The sequence below is a fragment of the Gorilla gorilla genome, chromosome 2, assembly GCF_029281585.2.
Source record: "Gorilla gorilla gorilla isolate KB3781 chromosome 2, NHGRI_mGorGor1-v2.1_pri, whole genome shotgun sequence".
NCBI lineage: Eukaryota > Metazoa > Chordata > Mammalia > Primates > Hominidae > Gorilla > Gorilla gorilla.
The window spans coordinates 108,416,343-108,443,984 of record NC_086017.1 but is presented as its reverse complement, the minus strand read 5'-3'; the positions used below and the strand labels follow the sequence as shown (position 1 = coordinate 108,443,984).

The following is a 27,642-nucleotide window of genomic DNA, read 5'->3' as shown; positions in this document are numbered from 1 at the left end:
AAGAATGTCCTTGGTGAAGCAGTAAATCTTATGAGTTTCATTAAATCATGATTTTTGATTACACACTCTCAGCATCAATACCTCTGAGGAAGAGAAGAAAGCAGGATTGGGCAGCAGCAGGTTACAGTTCAGCGCCTTCACCCAAAGGCCTTCATCTATTTTATGGGATGTTCTGGATAACTCCTCAGAGTTGGCTCAAACTGAGGAAAAAAAGACTGGGCTCCTGTCCTACATCAATCACTGGATTCAGGCTGCTTGTGTAAAGGTGTCATGGCCTTGGGTGAGGTAGCTTTCTTTAGCCAAGAGCATTCCCTAGGGAGTGATTCGGTTAAGGGCTATCAGCTTCCAAAACTCTGGAAGCTATAGGAATAAGGAAGCTGATCCTGTGAGCCCTCCCAACAAAGTTCCTGCGTGCACATCTTTTTACGATCTTTCCCAGGGAACCCAACCTGTGTTATTTTATCTCTCTATCACTACAATCTTCTGTCTATTTATCCACGATCCAATTGGTCTATCTACTGTTTATAAAATGTGGGCTTGATGAAAAAAAAGCTCTAAAAATAGTTCTATATGCTTTTGGGAATGCATATGTTAATTTCTTCCACATTATTATAGGAGAAAAATAGCTAACATTCATTGAACACGATAAGCCAGTCCCAGACTAAGGTTTTTACAGGTCTTATTTTATTTCATTCTCTCAATATTGATGTGATGTAAATGTGGTGATTATCTTCATCTTGTAGATGGTGAAACTGGAGGACAAAGAGATCTAATAACCTAGTAAGTGGTGGAGTCCGGATTTGAATCCAGGCAATGACAGAGCCTGTATTCTTATCTACTGGAATTTTTGGAAAAACAACTGAACCAAATTTTACCTTATTCTGGGCTAGGTTGGGTAGCATAATTTGGCAAAATAAAGCAACGTATAAAGACTTCTAAGGTCATTTAACCAAATGCAAACAAACAAAAACACTCCAGATAAATCAATAAATGAGGATCTATTCACCTCTGTCTGGCTGAGAGGAATAGCCCCACTTATTCATACATGAGGTATACCACAAATCTATTTCTCTACAAATGACACAATTCTCTTATTCAAACAAAATCTATATTCCTTTTTCTGGTCTTCCTCAACATAGCCTCCTCAAGTTTGGTTTAGGACATATTGGTTTCCTTGAATATGGTAGATGGTTAATAAATGGTGACAGAATTAAATAACTTGATTATATCTTGTGGTGCAATGGTTGTTATTGCTATATTGTTCCTATTGTCTTGTATAAAACAGACTGTTCCCTTTATTCTTAAAGTAGGACATGAGTATTATCCCTTTATGTAGCAGTTCTATTACGGCATCCACTATATTGCCATGCATTTTGTTAGCACTCGATAAATATTAATTCAAATCGAATCGAATTGTTTATGAGGGGAGAAGAAAAATGTGAGAGCACTGAGATTTAATATTTTGGGGCTTCTTACTGAAGATTAATCTAAAAGAAACTATGAATTTTTTTATGACATATGGTCTCTTCCCAGGAAGGCAGATTCAAATGAAAGAGAGTGAATATGGCATATTTATATACTGCATCTCAGAGATTAGTAGCTGGAATTCAGTTTGTCTTCATCCCTCTTTTTTTTGCTCTCTCAACCTGACTGCTAAGAAACATGGATTTTACCCTCTAACTCACAGAAAGGGTGAGCCTGATTGGAACGGGTTTCTGAAAGCTATATATAATAATGCGTGCTGTTTCTAAAAGCTGCAGAGCTCCATCAGACTCTCTCAGACACCAGAACACAGCATCCCCAGATCTGAGCAGTAAATGACATGTTGCATTGTATATGTGGTAACCCAATCACTTCACGATGGTTGTCAAGGCGCTGCTTCATGGACTGTACCTACATACACTTCAAGCCTCTCAGTGTCCATTCATCTTAGGCTGAGCTCAAGTACTTAGACTGAGGTTATGACAAACATAGGATCTGAGTGCCAGGCTGTCCTGAAGCCATCACATTACTTTCTAAAAAGTTTTCTGTGAAAACACAAATCTTACCCTGTGACTTGCTTTAAACACTTCAATGATTTTCAATGGCAGAATAAAGTGCACTGTCTTAGTCATGAATACAAAGACCTGACCCTTGCTCATATCTTTAGTTGCATACCCTTATTCTGCTTTATTTATTTATTTTTTTGCATGTGCTCAATTCACCCCTACAACATGCTGTTTTATATCTAATGTGTTTTGCTTATACAGTTTCCTCTTCCAGGAAGGTCATTCCAGTCTTTGTCACCTGAGTTTTTTTGTGACATGTATTATCTCTTCCAGGAGGCCCTTGCTGAATCCTCAAGTTTATTCCTTCTAACAACACTCCCTGAGTATCCTATGGGCCAGTTACTGTAATTCTAGGTGCTAGGACTCAATGTGGGAAGCAAAACAGGGTGATTTGAGAGCAATAGAGAGAAAAACTTGGTCCAACTTGGCTTTGTCTCTAAAATAGATCTCAAACCTTGGCTAAAACCAAATATGTATGTGTTTGTCTCTCCCACTGGATTGAACATGATCTCGAGAACAATGAGCATATCTTGTCTTGTTCACCCTTGTAATCCCAGGGCCTAGCACCTTGCCTGGCACAATGGATATTTAATAGATATTCACTAAATTGAACTAAACTGAATTCATTTATTTTTCTCTTAAAGGAGTGAAGCTTTTCAAACTTTCAGTATGCGGTAAGATATTCTCTTGAAGTATTTTTAATGAAAAGTCATATTTACTATAGGAGATTCTCTGCAAAGATCATGAATGAACAAGAAGTACTGAAGTGTTGACTACACTTGCAGCCGTCTCCACTTTTGAGGACAAGACTCTGATTATGACCACTACAAAATTTTTATATTTTTGCTGAAGAGTGAGGAAAAGGGAACTAAATATCTTATATAGATATCTGCTATATTTCTTTCTAGATCTTCAATGGAGAATCACTGATGTCAAGCCCACCAACCGAATAGCTTAGAAACTGTCAAAGATCTATGGACCATAATATAAATCACTGCCCTCAAACTTTCTTGCCGAAAAATGTGCGTTATTAAAGCAGAAAACTCTGGCGATTCAGTGTCCTTAAAAGGTTAAATATGATGGTAGATGACACTATAACCAGTAGATGATAAGCTGCTATTCTTGAGGAGAATTAACAAAAATTGCATGTCACTGATTCTACAAACATTTAGAGGATACCCTTCACAATGTGGTGTCATGGGTACCTACAATAAACAAATTTCACAGATTCCTCACAAATCTGATTCAATAAAGACTATTGGATAATGACAACTTAAGCTAAAAAATGAAGTAATGGAAATTTGGTCCATATATATATCAAAAGCCTTTTTGGTTCACTAACTATGAATTATAAGAAATGGCACTAGCCTTTCAAAACAAAATGACAAAAAAAGAAGGCTAAGTGGAAGCCTTGTAAAATTATTAATTCCAAACCTTTGGCTTGAGCTATAAAATGGCTACACAGGACATTTACCTTACTAGATGGTTTACAAAAGACCAAGGTACGCAAACACTGGACACTCCAAGCCTCTTGTTCCCATTTTTGTGTTGCTAGAGGTCATTCTCAAAAAACTGGAAATCATAAATGCAAAGGGTTCATAAGAGACAAAAGATGGGCATCTCTGAAGAGCCAGAACAACACAGAGGATCTGACTTTTGGAGTGCTGATTGTCCTTTGGTACAAAAATATCCTCACCCATATTATCTGCCTGTTTCCACTTACTTTTGTTTTGCTCTCTGAAATTCCTCGTATTAAAATATTTTTGGGGTTTACAAATGCAGTAAAAGATGAAAAATCATCTGGAGGAATTAGAATAGTATTTGTGAGTCACATACTCGCACAAATCAATCTAACCTTATATCCAGCTAAGATTTGTGCCAATGAGAAAATGGAAACTGAGATTAGGATGGGATGACAGTCCAGGTTACAGGTGGTTTTATAAGGTGGAAAAAGACCTAAACTCAGGCAAGAGGGGATTAAGAAGTGCTACCACATGTGATTTTTCACAATAAAAGTTTTATATTTGAGGACTTGGAAGGAAGACATGACGAAATAGGTAGATACATAGAAAAATTGCCTTAAAATTTTTGCCCGGGGCAAGTCATGTAAAGGGAAGGAAAACACACTTTCCCCATTTTGAAGGAAACTTCCAGGCCTCTTTCCTATTGGACGTTTCATCTTTTAGCTGTAGTCTGTGTTAAAGAGGCTTCTATAAGTCTGCCCAGGGACTTCAGCAATGTCTTTAAAAGACATATTTATGGAAAAATGCATTTTAAGTTATGAACAATTGATTTATAAATGACTTTGCAGAAAACAGTCTTTGGAGGATTACTTCTATAACTTAAGTTTAAAGTTAAATTTCAGTTTTTATATGTTTCTAAATCAAAAAGGTGACTACACTATGACTTTTTAAAATGATGTTGAATTTGAAAAAGAAATGTTTGGGATTATTTATAGATTTCAAAACACCAAGTCACTCTTGTTTTTAAAATAACCACCAAATAAATAAGTAACTATCTCCTTTTTATTGAAAATTGTCTTGGTTCTTGTAGTCTTCCCAGTTGAAAAATCTTATTATAATTTAACTTAATCAATCCTTCAAAGATCTTTCTCTTGTAGTCATCATACATTTTGAACTTAAGCTAGGCACAGTTATATTTTTAGCTGTAGTTGAGAGAGGCCACCAAGAATGAAATCAGTAATTTCAATAATAAGAAAACTAAAAATGTCATTTCTAATACACTTAAAAACCTAGGAAGAACATAAGTAGATATGGATTTGTGAAACATGGTGGTTGGATTTCAGAATTACATGTTAAGAGCTAAAAATGAATCTGAATATAATATAGCTTTAGCTTACAAAGGTTACTACTGAATTTGCTTTGTTCAAAATAACTTCTGCTTAGATTTATATGAAAGTAATATATACTAGCTACTGTGTACTATATTTATACAAAGTCAAAATTAAATTTAAAGTTATCATTTGGGGTAGGGTGTCACAAAGTGCCATCATCTTGATGAAGCATCATTAGAGCATATCAGAATAATCCAGGGAAGTTATTGCAGACCAGATCTGTGTGTGTCTGCATATGTATCTGGTGAAGTCTCTCTAAGATGGTGATTCTGGTTATTGGGCATGGTTAAATTATAAATTTAGGGTTTAATATTCAGTTCTGTAAATCCAATATCTCATAAATGGTACAAACAAAGGGATAGGAGTGACCATAGAGGAGTTCAAGAAAAATACATAGAATTTCCTTATATATACTTTTACATTATATACAATCAAAAGATCAATGTCAAGTTTCGTATGTAAAAGAAGAATTAATGAGAATTATAAATTATAATTTCATGGTATCAGTTAATACAATGTTTAAAGAGGTATACTCATGCTATTGAATATTGCTGCTCAAACCCCTAATTTACAAAAAAAGTTCACTCATCCATACCATATGCTTGGTTCTAAGCACACCATGCTCTCATATATGAGCATGTCTGATGTCACATTATTTTTAGAATAGTATTTAGCAGGCCGGGCGCGGTGGCTCACGCCTGTAATCCCAGCACTTTGGGAGGCCGAGGCGGGCGGATCACGAGGTCAGGAGATCGAGACCATCCTGGCTAACACGGTGAAACCCCGTCTCTACTAAAAATACAAAAAATTAGCCGGGCGTGGTAGTGGGCGCCTGTAGTCCCAGCTACTCGGGAGGCTGAGGCAGGAGAATGGCGTGAACCCGGGAGGTGGAGCTTGCAGTGAGCCGAGATCGCGCCACTGCACTCCAGCCTGGGCGACAAAGCAAGACTCCGTCTCAAAAAAAAAAAAAAAAAAAAAAAGAATAGTATTTAGCATTAAGCTGACACAGGTATAGCAAAAGATAACATTCTACTGCATGAAGTTTAACCTATTTTTCTCTTAAAAATGTAATTAAGGTGTGTTCCAACTGTAGCTTTTATGGCTTAAAAACAGTTGGCCAGGCATGGTGGCTCACATCTCTAATCCCAGCATTTTGGGAGGCTGAAGCAGGAGGATCATTTGAGGCCAGGAGATTGAGACAAGCCTGGGCAACATAGTAAGACCCCATCTCTACAAAAATAAAAAATTAGCTAGCACGGTGGTGTATACCTGTAGTCCCAGTTATTCAAGAGGCTGAGTTGGGAGAATCTCAAGCCCAGAAGTTTGAGGTTGCGGTGAACTATAATCACGCCACTACACTCCAGCCCAGGCAATAAAGGCTCCAAATAAATAAACAAACAAACAAACAAACAGTTATTGGTGGGTAAATGCAATTTTCTTCTTTTCCACTGCTGAATATAAAATGAGTGTTATTTAGATTAATTTCACTTTTCTACCTCAGCACAAATATAACCACATGCACACAATTTACAAGAAAAGTGTGCTAATAAAATACAGCTCTCATTATTAATAAATAACTAGCATAAGGTGAAATGCCATCTTTACTAGATTTATAATTTGAGTACATAAATATTTAAAAGATCTCTTTAATTTTTAAATTAATATTTGCTTCGCATTTGCTCAAGGAAACTCTTCAAATGTCTCACATTGCTTTTGAAATGCTGATATGCACTTACATATGTTATTTCAATAGTCATATTCCTGAAGCATATCTACATTTTTTAATGGTAAAAATTGAAACTATTTTTAGCCACCTGAAAAAACAGATCAGGAAGTAACAGACAATTTTATGACTCTTAGTGATATCTTCTGAAATATAATATAATAATAATAGATGACCTTATGAATACCTGATTATGTGGCAGACACTGTTCTAGGAGTTTTATGTATATTAGCCATTTAATACTGTAGTGCAATAACCTTAGGAAACAGTTATTGCCTATCATTGAACTTATTTTGTACGTAAATGTTGTCCTTGATTTTCTCTTTCTTTTATGCACTTTATCCAATCCATCAGCAAATCCTATTGGCTCTACTTTTAACATACATCATAGACTTTGACCATTTCCCATAAACTCTACTGCAACGATCCTAGTTTAGAGCATCATTATCTCTTACCTGGATTATGGCAAAAGCCTCCTAATTTCCCTGCATCTATTTGTGCCTCACTGTAGTCTCTTCTCAATACAGCAACCAGAGTGATCCTTATAAAATATAGTAATTAGGTCATCATGCTATGCCTCTATTCCAAAGACTACAGTGGCTTCCCATATTACTCAGAGAAGAGTCAAAGTCATTATAATGACCTACTATGCCTCATTTCAGTAGTTTTCCAACTTGGCTGCATATTGGACTCAACTGGGGGAACTTTTGACAAATATTGATGCATATGTCCCATCCCAAGAGATTTTTATTTCATTGGTCTGGGGTAAAGCCTGGAACTTGAGATTTTTAAAAGGTCTTCAAATTTAAATTATTATAGTATATAGCCAAATATAAGAATCATTGCTGTCCAAGAGATGTTTCCCTTTCTGTCTCCATCTGCTCTGACTTTATCTTTTACTATTCTTCTTACATAATCTTCTCTAGCCATAATGATAGGGTGAATATATATTTTATTATTCTAACTGCAGAGTAAAAGGCTCATGCTAATAATTGTGAAGGGATAACATGCATAATTTGGCATTGTTTTAGGAAAAACAGGCATTATGTTCATCAAGCATAAATACTTATTTGCCGTTCTGTAGAAATAAAATGCTCCTACTTCAGAGAACTGGCACTTGCTATTACTATTCCCTGGAATATTTTCTCTCAGGTATCCACTTTATTTGCTCCCTTACCTTCTTCTAATCTTTACTCAAATGCCATGTTTCAGTGAGACCTTCTCTGCCACTCAATGTAATCCTGAAACCCACTCTCAACTCCACTTGCCTTTTCCCTGCTTTATTTTTCTCCACAGCAATAATACCATCTGACTTACTATATATTTTGCTGAATTCTTTTTTCTCTACCCACTAAATTTTTTAATTCTCTCTTGCTTACTTCTGTATTCCAGGATCCAGAAAAGTACCTGGCCTACTGTAGTCTGTCAATACATATTTGCATAACAAATGAATAAATGATTTATCAGCTGTTTGACATTGGGCAAGTCACCTAACTTGCCTTGCCTCAGTTTGATCACTGGTAAAATGAGGATAGTGGTAATAACTACTTCACAGTGCTGTTGTAAACAATAAGTGAGCTAATGCATGGGACTGGAATAATGCCTGACCCATAGAAAGCACATGTAAATGTTAGTTACATTAGTTTATTAAGTATATTAATCTCATCTTTATTTCAGCCACAGACTCCCAAATGGACATCTGGAAGTTGTCATTTCTAAAACTGCCTCACTTTAGAAATCTTAAACATCAACCTAGTATTATGGTGGTAAACCTGCTCTCTAGAGAAAAATAAGAGAGAAAGCCCTGATTTGTAGCATTTGCCAATTCCTGTGGTGTAAATACTCCCAACATAGCAAATTTTAAGCTACTAACAGTTTATCAACCAGCTCTTGCAAACTGGTATGATCTGGCTTTAGCACACTACTGCCAGTACCGTACTTTCTGGCCACATTCTTCTTTCCCTTCCTCTCTTACCCTCATACAAAACTATACTTTCTCATCTATGCAATAACGACTTCTAGCCCACATACTTTTGATTCTTTCTAGTCTATTAGACTCTTTATTTCCTTCTTTATCTAGCATGGACTCACGGTCTGTTACCTGAATGATCCCTTCACTACCACCCTCAGTTCCCTTTTGGCATCCTTGTTTTTCTTTTGTACATGCTCTACAAACCATAGTTTCTATTATCTTCACTCTTACATTTGGGGAGTTGAGTGTTCATGTAGAAAATCACATAAGCATGCACATCACTGCCATAACACATTTATATTCTTCAGCATCAGCTGAATGTGCAGCATGATTAGTTAATTATTTTTCTCCAGGACCAAGATGAGGGCTGGCAAGTTTGGGGAACAAATGTATACAACTAGCACATATAACTGGGCCAACAGGCCAAAAGATCATCTCTCCTGGGTACTTACATTGCATACAATTAATAACTTTGATAAAGATTTTTGGTTGGTTGCAACTGCTGGGGCCTTAAAAAAACAGTAGTAGAACTTGCTCTTCATGGTCCAGCATTTTCATGATCTGCTACTTTTCTTTTTAATTTCAATAATTATTCCAAACATTCACCTTAAAGGAAAGTTTGTCCTCAAAATTCCCATAAAAACTCTTCTACTACTTTGTGTAGAAATGCAATAGAATCAGGCATCATTTCCTTCAATTTATGCATGTTCCTCATAAAGCTATCTAGATTCACAACACTACAGTCTCGGGAGATGTGGCGGCTTCTACTCTCCAAAGTCAATCCTCCACTAGGTTCCTTGATTTTATACCTTTTCATCTCCTTAAATCTTTTGTTTTATCAAGTTTTTAAATTCCCCCTTCTTCTCTTTCACTGTATACATAGTCCAAATTGTCATCTATTTTAAAAATACCCTTGATTTTAAGATACAACAATTACAAACATTAACATAAGTAACAACAGACCATCAAAATATATGGAACAAAAATTGACAGAATGGAAGGGAGAAGCAGGCAGACAAACATTTCAAAATCCCACTCTGAAAAATGGGCAGAACAACAAGAGAGAAGACAAGAATATAAAGAACTTGAACGACACAATAAACCAACTAGATCTAACAGAAGTACACACTATACCCAAGAAAAATAGAACAAAATTTCATGTGGAATATTTTCTTTGATAAGCCATATGTTAGACAATAAATTTACGTATCAAGAGATTTCAAATAGTAGATTTCATACAAAGTATGTTCTCTGACTACAACAGATAAAGTAAGAAGTAAATAACAGAAGAAAAATGGAAAAGTCCACAAATTTGTGTATAAACAATAAACTCTCAAACAACCAATGGATCAAAGAAGAAATCACAAAGAAAATTAGAAAATACTTAGTGACTACTGAAAATGGAAGTACCTCATATTACAATTTGTAGGACACACATCCAAAGCAGAGCCAAGGAAGAAATTTGTGGCTACAAATGTCTGTATTGAAAAAGAGGAAGATCTCAAAACCGCAACCTACCTTAACAATGTAAGGAACAAGAGAAGAACAAACTAAACCCAAGGGTAAAAAAAATAAGGAAATAAAAATTAGAAGAAAGATAAATAAAATAGAGAATAGAAAAACAATAAAGAAAATCCACAAAACCAAAAGTTGGTTCTTCCAAAAGAACAACAAAATCAACAAACTTTTATCTAGATTGACCAAGAAAATGAAGAGAAGACTGAAATTACTAAAACCAGAATGAAGGTGCAATATTACTACCAATTCTACAGAAATAAAAAGGATTATGACAGTACTATAAATGAGTGTATGTGAACAATTAGATAACCTGGATAAAATGGAAAAATTCCTAGGAACACAAAACCTATCAAGACTAGATGATGAAGAAATAAAAAACCTGAATAGACCTATAACTAGTAATACGATTAAATTAGTAATAAAAAATCTCTTGATAAAGAAAATCCTTGGACCTGATGATGATGGCTTTATTGGTGAAGTCTACCAAACATTTAAAGAATGAACACAAATCCTCCTCAAACTTCATCCTAAAAAATTGAAGAGGAGAGAGACATTTTGATTCATTCCATGAACATTACCTTGATACTAAAGCCAGACAAAGACATTACAAAAAACCCCCACATTACTACAGACCAATATCCCTTAACCATTCATGAAAAAATCCCCAAGAAAATACTAGCAGATGGAATTCAGCAGCATATTAAAAGTATTATACACCATGGCCAAATGGAATTAATTCAAATTAATAATTTGAATGTCAGGATGGTTCAAATATGAGAGTCAGTCAATGTAACACACAATGTAACACACCACATTAACTGAATGAAGGGGGAAGATCTCCACAATGATCTAAATTGGTGAAGAAGAAAACATTTGACAAAACTCATCACAGTTTCACGATAAAAACACTCAACAAGCTAGGAATAAAAGAAAATTACTTTGACATAATAAAAGCTATATGTATGTTTATATAACCCACAGTGAACATCATACTCGACAGTTACAAATTGAAAGTTTTTCCTCTAAGATAATGAACAGGGCCAGAATGGCACTTTCACCATTTCGATTCAACATAACTAACAGAATTCCAACAACAACTTTTTTTTTTGGCAGAAACACAGAAGTCCACCCTAGAATTCACATTCACATTATATTTCAAGGGACCTTAAATAACCAACAGAGAAGAGCAAAGCTGGAGGATTCACATTTCCTGATTTCAAAACTTAGTATAAAGCTACAATAATCAAAATATTGTGGTATTTGCATAAAGACACACATATTGACCAATGGAATAGATTAGAGAGCCCAGAAATAAACCTTTTCATGTATGATTGCTATGGCTTGGATGTATGTGTCCTTTCCAAATTCATATGCTGGAATCTAATACCTAATGTGATAGTATTAAGAGTCGGGCTTTTGGTAAATGATTAAGTCATGAACACTCAATCCTCATGAATGGGATTAATGCTATTGTAAAAGAGGGTGAAAAGAGCATCCTAGCTCTTTTTGCCCTTTTTGCTCTTCTGCTCTTCCACCATGTAAGGACACAGGTTTTGTCCCTTCTGTCATATGAGAATGCAGCAAGAAAATGCCATCTTAGAAGGATAGTAAGCCATTACCCTTGGGCTTGGACTTCTCAGCTTCCAGAACTGTGAGACATAAATTTCTATTATTTATTAATTTTCCAATCTGTGTTATATTGTTATACAAGCAGGGAAGGACTAATACAATGGTCAAATAATTTTTGAAAAGGGTGCCAAGATTATTAAATTTGGAAAGTACAGTCTTTTCAATAAATGATGCTAGGAAAGCTGAATATCAACATGCAAAATGATGAAGTTAAATCTTTACCTAAAACATATGTAAAAATTAACTCAAAATGCATCAAAGACCTAAATGTAAGACCTCAAATTATAAAACCCTTAGAAGAAAACATAGTGCAAAAGCTTCATAACATTAGATTTGGCAATGATTTCTTAGATATGATACCAAATCCACAGGCAACAAAAGAAAAAACTGACAAACTGGGCCATATGAAACTTAAAAACTTTTGTGCATAAAAAAACACTATCTGCAGAGTAGAAAGGCAATGCACAGAATGGGAGAAAATGCTTGTAAATCGTATATCTCCTAAGGGAATAGTATCCATCCTATATAGAGAACTCCTAAAATTCAACAAAAAAAATCAAGCAACCTGATTCAAAAATGGAAAATGGACTTGAATAGATACTTTTATAAAGTAGATATACAAATGGCCAATAAGCACTGAAAAGATCCTGAAAACCACAAATCATTACAGAAATTAAAACTTCGTTGAGACATCACTTCACATCCATCAGGATAGCCATTATAACAACAAACATAAAACAAACAAAAACATCAGAAAATAACATGTGTTAGTGAGAATACAGAGAAATTGAAACTCTTGTACTCTGTTGGTAGGAATGTAAAATGACATAGCCACTATAGAAAACAGTATGGTGGTTCCCCTAAAAGTTAAAAATAGAATTAAAATATATAATCCCACTTCTGGATATATACTCAAATGAATGGAAAGTAGGGTGTCAAAGTGCATCTATTCTCATAGTAGCATTCTTCGCAATAGCTAAAACATGAAAGCAATCCAAGTATCCATCAAGAGATGAATGGATAAGCAAAATGTGGCATGTACATACAATGGAATATCACTATCCTTAAAAAGAAAGGAGATTCTGACATACACTTCAACATGACTGAACTTTGAGGACATTATGCTAAGTGAAATAAGCCAATCACAAAAGACAAATACTATATGATTTCACTTACATGTGATACTAAGAGTAGTCAAACTCATAGAGACAGACAGCAGAATGCTGTTTGCCAGGGGCTGGGGGAAGGGAGAAGTGGGGAGTTTAATGATTTTAAAGAAGTGGGAAAGTTTAATTACTTAATGAGTACAGCATTTCAGTTTTGCCAGATAAATAGAGTTCTGCAGATGGATACTGGTGATATTTGCACAATGATATGAATGTACTTAATACCACTGAATTGTGCACTTAAAAATGGTTAAGATGGTAAATTTTATGTTATGTGTATTTTATCAAAATAAAAAAATTGAAAAGAAATCCTTAATTTTTCTTATATTTTGGTCCACTAGCATACTAGCATTTGATTTATTGCTTGCTTTGACATCTCACCCACCTGTTCGCAAAGGAATCATCTCCACCTACAAATTCCTGTTAGTTGTTCATTCTCATTTTTGCTCTCTGCAATCTGGCTTCTGCCTAGGACCAAACCATTGAAAGTGCTCTTGTTGAGAACACTGAGTCCCTCTTATGTGCTAAATCCTATAGATGTTTCTCTGTTTCTGTCTTTCAGAATTCCTCTCCTGAATTTGTCACAATCAGTTATATGCTTCTGACTTAAAAGCTATATTCCCTTGGGTCTGGGGACTTCATGTTTTTCTCTCCGTCCTTGTTCCTCTTTGCCCACTCTTGCCTAGTTACCTTTGGGCATTCCATCCATGGGGCCCTTCAGATTGGTATGGCACAAAGTTCCACCCTGGTTCAACTTTCTTCTTAGGAAATATCATGGTTTGCATTTAGTAACTACCTTTATGCTACCAAGTCCCAGGTGTTCAACTTTAGCCAAGATTTTTCCACTGAGCGTCAGATTTGTATTTTAAATTGCCGTCTGGACATTTCCTTTTTTAAAAAAGAAATTCAAAACTTTTATTTTAAGTTCAGGGGTACATGTGCAGGATGTGCAGATTTCTTAAATGGTTGTGTCATGGGGGCTTGTTGTACAGATTATTTCACCCTTCAGGTATTAAGTCTAGCATCCATTAGTTATTTTTCCTGATCCTTTCCCTCCTCCCACCCTCCACTCTCTGAGAGGCCCCAGTGTGTGTTGTTCCCTTCTATGTGTTGTCCATGTGTTCTCATCATTTAGTTCTCACTTATAAATGATAACATGCAGTGCTTGGTTTCTGTTCCTGTGTTAGTTTGCTAAGGATAACAGCCTCTAGTTCCATCCTTGTGCCTGCAAAGGACATGATCTCATTATTTTTCACGACTGCATAGTATTCCATGGTGTATATGTACCATATTTTCTTCATCCAGTCTATCATTGATGGGCATTTGGGTTGATTCCACATCTTTGCAATTTCGTATAGTGCTGCAATGAATATATGCATGCGTGCGTGTTTATAATAGAACGATTTCTATTCCTTTGGGTATATACTCAGTAATGGGATTGCTGGGTCAAATGTTATTTCTGTCTTTAGGTCTCTGAGGAATTGCCACACTGTCTTTTACAATGATTGAACTAATTTACACTGCTACCAACAGTGTATAGCCATTGCTTTTTCTCCACCACCTTGCCAGCATCTATTAATGTTTGATTTTTTAATAATAGCCATTCTGACTGGTGTGAGATGGTAACTCATTGTGGTTTTGATTTGCATTTCTCTAACGATCAGTGATGCTGAGTTTTTTTCATATACTTCTTGGCCACATGTATGTCTCCTTTTACATGTCTGTTCATGTGCTTTGTCCAGTTTTTAATGGGGTTGTTTGCTTTTTTCTTGTAAATTTGTTTAAGTTCCTTATATATGCTGGATATTAGAATTCTGTCAGATGCATAGTTTGCAGAAGTTTTCTCCCATTCTGTAGGTTGTCCATTTACTCTGTTAATAGTTTCTTTTGCTATGTGGAAGCTCTTTAGTTTGATTAGATTCTATTTGTCCATTTTTACTTTTGTTGCAATTATTTTGGTGTCTTCATCATAAAATTTTTGGCCGTGCCTATCTCCTGAATGGTATTACCTAGGTTGTCTTCCAGGGTTTTTATATTTTTAGGTTTTACACTTAACTCTTTAATCCTTCTTGAGTTAATTTCTGTATATGGTGTAAGAAAAGGGTCCAGTTTCAATTTTCTGCATATGGCTAGCCAGTTATACCAGTACCCTTTATTGAATAAAGAAATCTTTTCCTCATTGCTTGTTTTTGTCAGGTTTGTCAAGGATTAGATAGCTGTAGGTGTGTGGTCTTATTTCTGTGTTCTCTCTTCTCTTCCACTGGTCTATGTGTCTGTTCTTGTACCAGTACCATGCTATTTTGCTCACTGTAGTCCTATGGTATAGTTTGAAGTTGAGTAGCATGATGCCTCCAGCTTTGTTCTTTTTGCTTAGGACTGCCTTGACTACTTGGGTTCTTTGTTGGTTCCATACGAATGTTAAAATAGTTTTTTCTAGTTCTGTGAAGAACACCAATGGTAGTTTTATGGAAATAGCTTTGAATCTGTAAATTGCTTTGGGCAGTATGGCCATTTTAACAATATTGATTCTTCCTATCCATAGTCATGGAAAGTTTTTCCATTTGTTTGTGTCAGCTCTGATTTCTTTGAGTAGTGGTTTATAGTTTTCCTTGTAGAGATCTTTCACTTCCCTTGTTAGATGTATTCCTAGGTGTTTTATTCTTTTTGTGGCAATTGTGAATTTGGTTCCTTTGTGATTTGGCTATTGGCCTGACTGTTGTTGGTGTATAGGAATGCTCGTAATGTTTCCACATTGATTTTGTATCCTGAGAGTTTGCTGAAGTTGCTTATCAGCTTAAGAAGATTTTGGGCTGAGACAATGGGCTTTTGTAGATACAGGGTCATGTAATCTACAAACAGGGATAAGTTTGACTTCCTCTCTTCCTATTTGGATGCCCCCCCCCTTTTCTATTGTCTGATTGCTCTGTACAGAATTTCCATACTATGTTGAATAGGAGTGGTGAGATAGGGCATCCTTGTCTTGTGCCCTTTTTCAAGGGCAATGTTTCCAGCTTTTGCCCATTCAGTATGATGTTGGCTGTCAGTTTGTCATAAATGGCTCTTATTATTTTGAGGCATATACCTTCAATACCTAGTTTATTGAGAGTTTTTAACATGAAGGAGTTGAATTTCATCAAAAGCCTTTTCTGCATCTATTGAGACAATCATGTGGTTTTTGTTTTTCGTTCTGTTTATGTTATGAATCACATTTATTGATTTACATATGTTGAACCAATCTTGCACCCTGGGGATGATCACCACTACTTGATCATGGTGGATAAGCTCTTTGATGTGCTGCTGGATTCAGTTTGCCAGTATTTTGTTGAGGATTTTTGCATTGATGTTTAGCAAGGATGTTGGCCTGAAGTTTTCTTTTTTGTTGTATTGCTGCCAGGTTTTGGTATCAGGAAGATGCTGGCCTCATAGAATGAGTTATGGTGGAGTCCTTCCTTTTCAATTTTTTAGAATTGTTTCAGTAGGAATGGTACCAGCTTTTCTTAGTACATCTGGTAGAATTCAGCTGTGAATCCATCTGGTCCTGGGCTTTTTGGGGTTGGAAAGCTATTTATTATTGCCTCAATTTCAGAACTTGTTATTGGTGTGTTAAGGGATTCAATTTCTTCCTGGTTCAGTCTTGGGAGGGTGCATGTGTCCAGGAATTTATCAATTTCTTCTAGATTTTCTAATTTATGTGAATAGAGGTGTTTATAGTATTCTCTGATCATTGCTTGTATTTCTGTGGGGTAATATCTCCCTTATCATTTCTGATTGTGTTATTTGAATCTTCTCTCTTTTCTTCTTTATTAGTCTAGCTAGCAGTCTATCTATTTTATCAATTTTTAAATAAACAAGCACCTGGATTTGTTGAGCTTTTCAATGGTTTTTCATTTCTCTGTAGCCCAGCTCTGATCTTAGTTATTTCTCATCCTCTGCTAGCTTTGGGATTTGTTTGCTCCTGGTTCTGTCATTCTTTTAGTTTTGATGTTAGGTTGATGACTTGAGTTCCTTCCAGATTTTTGAGGTGGGTATTTAGTGCTAAATATTTCCCTCTTAACATTGCCTTGGCTGTATCCCAGAGATTCTGGCACACTGTATATTTATTCTCATTAGTTTCAAGGAACTTCTTGATTTCTGCCTTAAGTTCATTATTTACCCAAAAGTCATTCAGGAGCAGGTTATACAATTTCCATGTAATTGTGTGGTTTTGAGTGTATTTCTTAGTCTTGAGTTCCAATTTGATTGTGCTGTGGTCTGAGAGAATGTTATGATATCAGTTCTTTCACATTTGCTGAGGAGTGATTTATTTCCAATTATGTGATCAATTTTAGAGTAAGTGCCATGTGGTGACGAGAAAAATGTATATGCTGTTGCATTGGAGTGGAGAGGTCTTTAGATATCTATCAAGTCCATTCAATTCAGAGCTGAGTTCAGGTCCTGCATATCTTTGTGAATTTTCTATCTTGATGATCTGTCTAATATTCACAGTGGGGTTTTAAAGTCTTCCACTATTATTGTGTGGGAGTCTAAGTCTCTTTCAAGGTCTCTGATAACTTGCTTTATGAATCTGAGCACTCCTGTGTTGGTGCATATATATTTAGGATAGCCAGCTCATCTTGTTGAATTGAACCCTTTACCATTATGTAATACCTTTCTTTGTCTTTTTTGATCTTTGTTGGTTTAAAGTCTGTTTTGTCAAAAACTGGGATGGCAACCCTGGTTTTTTCTGTTGTCCATTTGCTTGGTAAATTTTCCTGCATCACTTTATTTTGAGCCTACCTGTGTTACTGCATGTGAGTGAGATGGGTCTCTTGAAGACAGCATATTGATAGGTCTTAGTTCTTTATCCAGCTTGCCATTTTTTTATCTTTTAATTGAGGCACTTAGCCCATTTACATTTCAGGTTAGTATTGTTATGTGTGGATTTGATCCTGACATCGTGATGCTAGCTAATTATTTTGCAGACTTGTTTATGTGGTTAATTTATAGTGTCACTGTCCTGTGTACTTCATTGTGTTTTTTGTTGTGGCTGGTAATAGTTTTTCCTTTCTGCATTTAGGCTTCCTTCAGGAGCTCTTATAAGACAGGTCTGGTGGTAATGAATTCCCTCAGCATTTACTTGTCTGAAAAGGACCTTATTTCCCTTTTCTTATGAAGCTTAGTTTGAATGGATATGAAATTCTGGGTTGGAATCTCTTTCCTTTAACAATGTTGAATGCCCCCAATGTCTTGTGGCTGATAAGGTTTCTGCTAAAAGGTTCTCTGTTAGTCTGATGGGCTCCCCTTTGTAGGTGATCTGGCCCTTCTCTCTGACTGCCATTAACATTTTTTCCTGTATTTTGACCTTGGAGAATCTGATGATTATGTGTCCTGAGGATAATCTTCTCATCGAGTATTTTACTGGGGTTCTCTGCATTTCCTGAATTTGAATGTTGGCCTGTCTAGCTTGGTTGGGTAAGTTCTCACGGATGATATTCTGAAATATGTTTTCTACATTGGTTCCATTCTCCCCATCTCTTCCAGGTACACCAATCAGTTGTAGATTTGATCTTTTTACATAATCCTATATTTCTTGGAGGTTTTGTTTATTCATTTTCATTTTTTTCTCTATTCTTGTCTACCAGTGTTATTTCAGAAACCCAAACTTTAAGTTCTGAGATTCTTCCCTCTATTTGATCTATTCTGCTATGAATACTTGTGATTACATTATGAAATTCTTTTATTGTGTTTTTTAGCTCTGTCAATCAGTTCAGTTATGTTCTCTATACTGGCTATTTTGACTGTCAGCTCCTGCAATGTTTTATCATGATTTTTAGCTTCCTTGTGTTAAGTTAGAACATGTTCCTTTAGCTCAGTGAAGATTTTCTTAGACATATTTGGAAGCCTAGTTCTGTCGTCTCAGCCATCTCAGCCTCAGTCCAGTTCTGAACGCTTGCTGGAGAGGTAATGTGGTCATTTGGAGGAAAGAGGACACTCTGGCTTTTTGAGTTTTCAGTGTTCTTGCACTGATTCTTTCTCATCATTGTGGGCTTCTCCATTTTCAACCTTTGAGGTTGCTGACCTTTGGATTTATTTATTTTTTTCCTTTTAATGGTCTGGCCACTTTTCTATAGGGCTGCTATAATTTTCTGGGGGTCTGCTCCAGTGCCTGGTTGCCTTGGATTTTCCAGTACCTGAAGGTATCACCAGTGAAGGCTCTGAAACCACAAAGATGGCCCTTCCTCCGTGAGCTCTGTCCCAGGAGGTATGGATCTGTTGCCAGTTCCAACACACTTGTAGAAGGTGGCTGGAGACCCTGCTTGGGAGATCTCACCCAGTCAGGAGGATTAGGATTAGGTACACTCTTCAAGAAGCAGTCTAGTCACTTTTTTGTAGAGTAGCTGTGCCCTGCTGGGGTACTGCTTCTGCTCCTGGTCAGCTTGGGCTCTCCAAAGCCCGGAAGCTGGAACCACTAAGTTGCAGGACAGCAAAGATGGCGGCCCACCCCTTTCTGGGCTCTCCATACCAGGGAGAATTCAAATCTCTGTTGGGCTGGAGAACACAGGAGGGGGTGGCTGGAGGCCCCAGTTGGGATGCCCCACCAGTGAGGAGGAATACATTGGTTAAAGAGGCAATCTGGACATGTTTTGGTAGAGCAGATGTGCTGTCTTGGGGGATCCCTTCTATCCCTGGTCAATTTGGACTCTCCAAAGCCCAGAGACTGAAATGGCTAAGTTGTCCAAACAATAAAGATGGAGGCCTGCCTCTCCACCCAGGAACTCTATCCTGTCCCAGGTAGGTACAACAATGTCACCAGGGGCTGGCTGGAATTTCAAGCCAGTAGGTCTTATCCCGTAGGCTACTGTGGAGGTGGGGCCTGCAGACCGATGCTGCTCTGCCCCCTGGATTCAGCTCCCTTTTCAGGGCTTTGTATGGAGGTCCAACTTGTCACCTTGCCTGAGTCGCTGTCACATTTGCCGGGGACCCCAGAGCCCACGTATATAAAGCTCCCAGGACTCTATGAATCTGCAAAGCTTCTCTGCCAGGACTTCACACAGTTCTCTGTGTCAGACTGAAGACCCTGGTGGAGTGGGTTCACAAGGGCATCTCCTGACCCAAGAGTTGCAAAAATCCATGGGAGAAGTGTGGTTTCTGGGGGTCACACATTCACTAACTGCTTCCCAGGGTAGGGGAGGTTCCCGTTGCTCTGTGTTGCTCCTGGGTGGGTCATTGACCTTCTTTTCTCCATTCTCTGTAGGTCAAACTGTTTCCCTGATCAATCCCAGTGCAAGTACTGGATGTTTCAGTTGAAGGTTCTGTATTATTCACCTCTTTCATTCCTCTCTGTAAGAGCCACACACCATAGCTGCCATCTAGTCAGCCATCTTGGTCCCCATCCACTGAACATTTTCAGTGGATGTTTCACAGACATCTCAAATGCAACATGACCAAAATTAAACTTACCATTTCTTTCCAACTACCAGTCCATCCTGTTCCTCCTCTGTATCTTTATTTCAATTGATAGCACCACCTTCCACTCACTTTTCTTGCTCCCAGCCATCTTTCCCTGAGCATATTTTGAGCTGATTTCCTTACTTAATTAAATCCTTCTTGCTTTCTTTATTAATTTCTCCTAGATTTTTGGTTTACAGATGACCCCCTTTCTTATTTGCCTAAGTGATTTGCATTGTAAAAAATGTAAGTGTAGGCCAGGCACAATGGCTCATGTCTGTAATCCCAGCACTTTGGAAGGCCAAGGCAGGTGGATCATGAGATAAGGAAATTGAAATCATCCTGGCCAATGTGGTGAAACCCCGTCTCTTCTAAAAAAAAAAAAAAAAAAAAAAAATTAGCTGGGTGTGGTGGTGCACACCTGTAGTTCCAGTTACTTGGGAGGCTGAGGCAGGGGAATCACTTGAACCCGGGAGGTGGAGGTTGCAGTGAGCCAAGATCGTGCCACTGCGCTCCATCCTGGCGACAAAGCAAGACTCTGTCTCAAAAAAAAAAAAAAAAAAGTAAGTATACCTTTTCTCTCATGAACACACCATCTTGCACTGAAACCAGTAGTATATTTAGTATTATATTTTGGTATAACTGAATTTTGCAATATGATAAGTTAACATTCAACAAATGTTATAAAACAAAGGAACTTTATTGTGGTTGACATGTGGCATTTCAAAGATAAAGTATTCTATAGCTATACTTAGCTTAGATTGCTAGTTAATACTGTTATAAAAAATGGGAAGTTCTAAGTGGAATGTTCTAAAATGGGAATTTCTAAAATTTAGAGGTAGGTGGTTTGCAGGTAAGTGCCACAAAAAGTATTTATGAAATCCAAATGTGTAGCTGGAAAAAGCCTGTATGGGGATAATGGTCAAGGTTACATTTAATTCGCACTAGTGAATTTTAGTGAAATTAGAGAAAATACACTAGTGTGAATTAAGTGTAACCTTGACCACTATCCCCAAATGGGCTTAGAAAAGTTAAAAATTCTGCACATTGGTGAAGTTGTGCCTTCTGGGCAGCCAGGCTGCTGATGATTTGCTTGCTAAGTCAGAATGTATTCATTTTTAAAATTAAAAATACACACGGTTACACACACATCCCTTCTCTACACACATGTATATTTTCACACACAAGCCCACACACACACTTGACTACACTGCCCCTCTGCTGATATATATCTGGAAGAATGTCCACAAGGATCCCAAATGGTATGAGATTGATGAATCCAGTGCAATATGACAGCCAGCCAGCCACCAGCACTGACACTAGATGTAATCTTGTACTTAGTAGTGCTACCACTCCTTCATAATAAAATAACAAATTGAAGCAGTTTTCAAATAGTGTGGGAGACCAAACGGAAATCATTTCTGCTTCCAGTAAGCACAGAAGGCTATTATGAGCCACGGATGGCTCCCCTACTACACAGTGCACTTAGCCACTTCCTCCTTCCTGTGCTCACATAAGCTGTGATTATGTTCTAAAGCTGTAGTTTGAAAAATGACTTTGCTTTTGAGAATGTATGGGCTATATATATTTATATATTTTATTTCTGCTTGTCATGGGGAGTTGAGTATCTGCTATTAACATAAAGTTTATAAAGCACTTTGAGCTTCTAAGAAGAGAGATGATTACAAAGAAGGGTAAGAACATTAAAGAAGAGTAAGATGGAAGTATTGACCCTATTTTTCCATTCATTTGATTTTTTTTTTGCATTATAATAATGTGACTTTTAGAAACTCTACATGCAAAGGGGACACACACCATGAGGAGATGGTAGTGGTGGAATTATAAGGAAAAGTAGTAAGCAATTTAATAAAATGAATTCATAATGCATGAGAGCATGGCTTTTTGAGTCATAGAGACTTGAGTTTGAATCCTTGCTCTGCCACCTGCAATACGTCACGCACTATTCTGCAAGCTTTACAACAATCAATCTTTATAATAATTGTATGAGGTGGATGAGTAAACAGAGGTACAGAGAATTTGATACCATGCCCAAGGTCACATAGTCCATGAGTAGAGCCAAAATTAGCTGAGATAGGTATTCAGAATCTCTGATAATGTCTTACATACATAGTACATAATAAGAGCTGAAAAATATTAGTTTTTAAATATTAGTTTTTAAAATTTAAAGCATAAAATACACTACTTCTAAACATGTAGTAAGATGTTTAGAAGTAAATCTTTTATTTGTAACATATTATTGTTTCTTTATAACATTTAATTGACTCATTATTCCACATAATAAAATATATAAATTAGGGGAGAAGCTAATATTTCCCACCTTATTTGCTTGTGTTAGTCATTTGATCCATTTTTAGGAGCAATTTAGATTGAATATCTGCTACATTGTTTGCCATTATATTCTGCTTTAGGATACAGCTGATACAAAAATAAAAAGAAAATAAAAAGAAAACCAACCTAACCCAAGCATCATTAGATGATGAGTCATTTTGATATGTATCTGATAAGAATGAGTTTTTGAAGAAACATAATGGAAGGACATTAAGTATACAGCATTTCAAGTACTAAGTACACAGCATTTCAAGTACCATAGGTGGTCCAGATTAATTATTCTAAAATAATTTAGAACAGGTTAAATGAACACAAGCTATAAAATAACACATTTTTAGAATGGCTACAGAGAAGAACAAACAGTTCATGCCCCCAAACACCTCTGAATTTCATTTTACCTTACAGAGCACACTTGGTTGAGAGTATACACTGCACGAGCAGTATTGCTCTATAACAACTTGATGATTTTGCTGAATTCAGCTTCTAGGATTGAATCTGGACATCAAGCCCAGTCAGAGTATAAATATATCATCACTGCTAGCATTCAGAGCAGTTGGAAGAAGAGGGCCCAGAATCAAGAAAAATAAATGAAAATGAGATCAAGAGAGAAAGATGAGATGCAAACAGAACTTATTCACATAACATGGGGCAAAAAACGAAGTGAAGTGAATGCTTTATTTTCACATGAAAATAAAGAAGAAAAATAATGTAACATCCCAAGTGGCAAAGTCCAGCCATTTTTTAAGTGAGAAAAATAGTTATATATAGATAGATAGATAGACAGATAGACAGATAGATAGATATTAAAAATACAGTGACATGCAAATATATGACCTTTGCTAGGGATGAAAAATATTTACTATAGCATTTATTTTTTATATTTCACTTTTTTCACTATCAATGAATATTTTCATAGCACATGATGCTTTTTCAAATCTTAAATGTATTATAAATATACCTTGAAATATAACTTCCTGGTGCCTTCTCAGTTTATATTTGTATCACTATCTATAATAAATTACTTTTCGTACATACTATACTTTTAAAGATAAATCACTTTAAAAATAATGTTTTTGTAAAAGAAATCTCTGCTAAAGGAGTTTTATTCCTCCTCCCTTTGTTTTCTGAATAGTCAGCCAAATGAACTGAAGAAGGACAAAGTTGATAGAACATTTTCTGAAATGAACTTGAGTCATTGTTGGTAAATACAGATCAATTAAGGAGTTCAGCATTATAGATAATGCATACAATATCATACTACATAGTTAAATGTGATAAAGCAAAATTAATGGCTGTGAGGCAATTGAGTTTCATTTAATCTTTCTTCATGATAACATTATTTGGTATACACACACACATATATATACACACACATATAGCAAGTGAATTTAGAGGAGAAATCAATTATGTTATTGAGTGTACATCCTCCCCCCTTAGTAACACTCTAATGTATCACAGTATCAGGGAAATGCACCCTAGAGAAAACACTGTTATTCTTCACAGAAAATCCATGAATAACATTATGTAAAAATTAATTTATGATAAATGATTTAAATATAGAACTGAGAATAGCTTATTTAAATGCCATCAGAAAAGAACACCTCACCCGCAAAAAGGAGTCTAGGGATCCATTCTCCATATATTCCACCACAATCATTACTGGTCTGCCTGCAAAAGAGCAAGAGAATACACATGGATTAGAGCAATTACAGAAATATGTGCTGCAGTTAAGAGATATCCAGCTGTGGCAACTAAATTATTTGTATTTTATTAATAGGAATTTCATTTTCCAGCCTGCTTCTATAAACGTGTTCATATTATACATAGGCACCTCTATATTTCTTTATAGCATTATTTCCTTTTGAGTTCATAAAAGGGACATGAATTACAATATAAATTACAAAGGAATTAGGTACTTCTTTTCCTAAAGCCCTGCAATCACTTGTTTAGATTATGTTCTTTCTGTCCTCTAGTTTTTCCTTAGAAAACAATCAACAAGCTGAAGTCAGGATTTAAGCAGTTATTATAGCTGCTTTTGCAGTTGTGGTACAATTTCTAAGGCAGTGCAGCAATTTTGCCTGACTTATATTACAGTGGGCATTTCTGAAATATTCCTAAGGCAAAGCAGAAAGGAGAAACTCATAAATTCTCTCAAAGAAATTATAAACCATCGGTCATAGTCTGATTTTAAGGGCCTTTAAGCAGAAAAATTTTAGATTGATGAATGCTACAGAGCTTGTAGGATTTGTAATAGTTCCTGATTATGTCTTCATTGGACATAGATTTAATCAACAGAGCAATGATGGCAGTACATGAAAAATAAGTAACTCTGATTTTGTACTCTGGTATAGAAGATAAGATCAGAAACTGAACATATTTTCTTTCCTTTTTTATCATATCAATTGGTACACTGTTATAGTTCCCAATACACCTCTATTAGGTAGAATATTCGACATAAACAACTGCTTTATTTCAAAGAAGTGAATGCATTTGTTCTGCCCAATTGCCCAAGTTTATAAGATAAACTCATTTCAGATGCAGGGGAAATGGTATTCACCTGAAATAAGCATGTATGACATATTTAGTTTTTACTTCTGTATTTCTCACTTCTTGTTGGAATTTTTAACTTTTCAATCTGCACTATGCACACTTTTTCCTTACAAACACAAAGGAGATCTAGAAAGAACTGATGTGTACCAATGATGGAAATATTACATATTGTAATTCATGTTCCTTTTATGAACTCAAAGCCTTGTGGGTTAGAAAGGGTGATGGTGACTATTACGAATTAGTACAATGTATGTAAATGCTAGACTTTACATTTGAATCTATATTTTAAATAAAGATGTGCTAAAGGTTAAATGTATTAATAAAGCTCCCAATTTATCATGCATAAAATTAGAACCCAAGGAAGTTTTCCATTTGTAGTGAATATTAACTTATATTCTATAACGTTCCTCAAAGTCATTAATTTTACCCAAATATGAATAAAGAACTTTATCGTCAATTATTGAGGTCAAATGAACTGTCAGCACTCTTGTGGGCAGGGATCTAGAAAATTCAGGTTTTAAACCTTAAAGTTAATCATGAAATCTTTTATTTGGCTATAGTATCAGAGAGGTTGGAGGTAGAAGACTGATAGAAACACTGAGGTAGCAAGGTGGGGAAAATAAAAGGTCGTTTTTGTACTTAAATATAAAAATTCTGAGACCAATATTCCATTTTGAATGATGACGGATTCTGAATGTTAATGGGAAAAGTTGGGTTATTACAATGACTGCCTGATGTCTTCTTCCCCCGCCTGCAGAGTCACAGCTTTTTAATCTGTCTTGACTGTTGCTGTCAGAGGAATACTTTTAGTTTTTATTTTCTTTAACATTTATCCTTCCCTTAAGAATGCAGGTCTTATCAGAATAAAAAGAGCTTGCAAGCATTTCACTTGTATTGCTAAATGCCATAATTATTTTTCTTATGCAGATATGGAAATTGAGGGATAGAAAATTAAACTGCTTGTCTAAAGTCAAATAGCTGGTAAGTGGCAGTATCAAGTAGTCTGTCTCAGAGTTTGAGATCTTAACCTTTATGCTATAGGTGCCTTTCAGACAGCATTTATAGATAAAAGCTCCAAGTCTCACCCTGTTAGTCAATTCTTTCCAGTGATGCACCTCATCTTTCCTAACTAGCCTTTGTATCCATGGCTTTACCAGTTGTTATTCGTACTTGTATTTATTTAATCCTGTCTCCTTCTTCCTTTACTTTTGTAGTCACCTGCCAGGATAATCTCCAAATTTGCTTCTCTCTCTAATCTTAATCTTACCGTCTCTCCCCACTACCTTAGAATTTATACAACACACCTCTTCCCTAAAAGTCTCTCACAGTGATATTTCTCATAGTTGCATTTCCATCACATCTGTTGTGTACACTATGAAATGTTGTGCCTGTTTTTATATTAAGTTGTTTTTCTTTCTTATTTTCCCATAATGCTTTGTATCCTCATTCACTGGGTTTCTCAAGGTCACTTGCCATAGAGCTAATCATAGTAGGTGCTTCATAAAAACAAGTTAACTTTTCTTGATTTCATAGTTCCTAAGAAAGTCACTCTGGAGTATTTCAACAAGATCTGATCTATGTGAATATATAGTACTTCGAAATTAGTTCTACCTATAACTCTTTGGGAGATACTTTAGGTAATCTTAAAATTCATCAGTAACAAGTTCTATCTTCTCATTAAGAATAATAAAAAATCTAATGAAGAATTCCCTGGTTTCCTGTGAATTAGAAGTTTCACATTTGAACTCTTAATCTTTTGTATTTTGTGCAGTAGCATCAACTGAGAACAGCTGTTAATTGAACTAAGGAATTTTTTTTTTTTTTTTTTTTTTTTTTTTTTTTACTATTGCTCCATCTAGCCTGTAATTTGTCTTGGTTTTCAACAGGGAAGAAACTAGTCATACTGTGAAGATTATAAGCAACTTTACAATCCATGATTACATTTTATAATCAAGAAAATAGATAAGTACAGGGGAAACTATGAAAATTAGGATGTTAATCTTTAAATCTGTTTTAGGTGAGAGAAGTCTATTGGCAACAGTGTTTTTTGGTCTTTTCCAATACGTAAAAATTATATATTGCATTATTGCTCTTGGAAGATATATTGGGAAGTAATTTATTATCTCTTTCTAAATTTTCAAAATGTTACACCTTATTTTTTTTGTACAATTTTAGCCAGTCACCCCTTCTGCCTCATATCACGGAATCATCTTAGTATTTGCATCATACTAAAGTCAGTGGACAAACCAGGCTTCTTGAATTAGTCATTTCTTGAAATCCCCAGATCATTTTCAAGTCTCATGTATTTGATTTAAGAGACTTTCAAAGACACTTCTACAAGTCACACAAGGTGAATTTCTTAGGTTTTCCTTCATAAATATCCCAGAAATGCTTATGAATATTTT

General features: G+C 35.9%; 1 protein-coding gene across 3 annotated transcripts in view; it reads right to left on the bottom strand.

Moving 5' to 3' along the window:
- Positions 1-27,642, bottom strand: part of EPHA6 (EPH receptor A6) — a 925,594-nt gene that overhangs the window by 109,930 nt on the left and 788,022 nt on the right. For all 3 annotated transcript variants that reach the window (XM_055383472.2, XM_055383471.2, XM_019024873.4), the window contains one exon: positions 24,294-24,355. In XM_055383472.2, the coding sequence (XP_055239447.2) occupies positions 24,294-24,355 (62 nt within the window). The remainder of the gene's footprint in view (positions 1-24,293; positions 24,356-27,642) is intronic.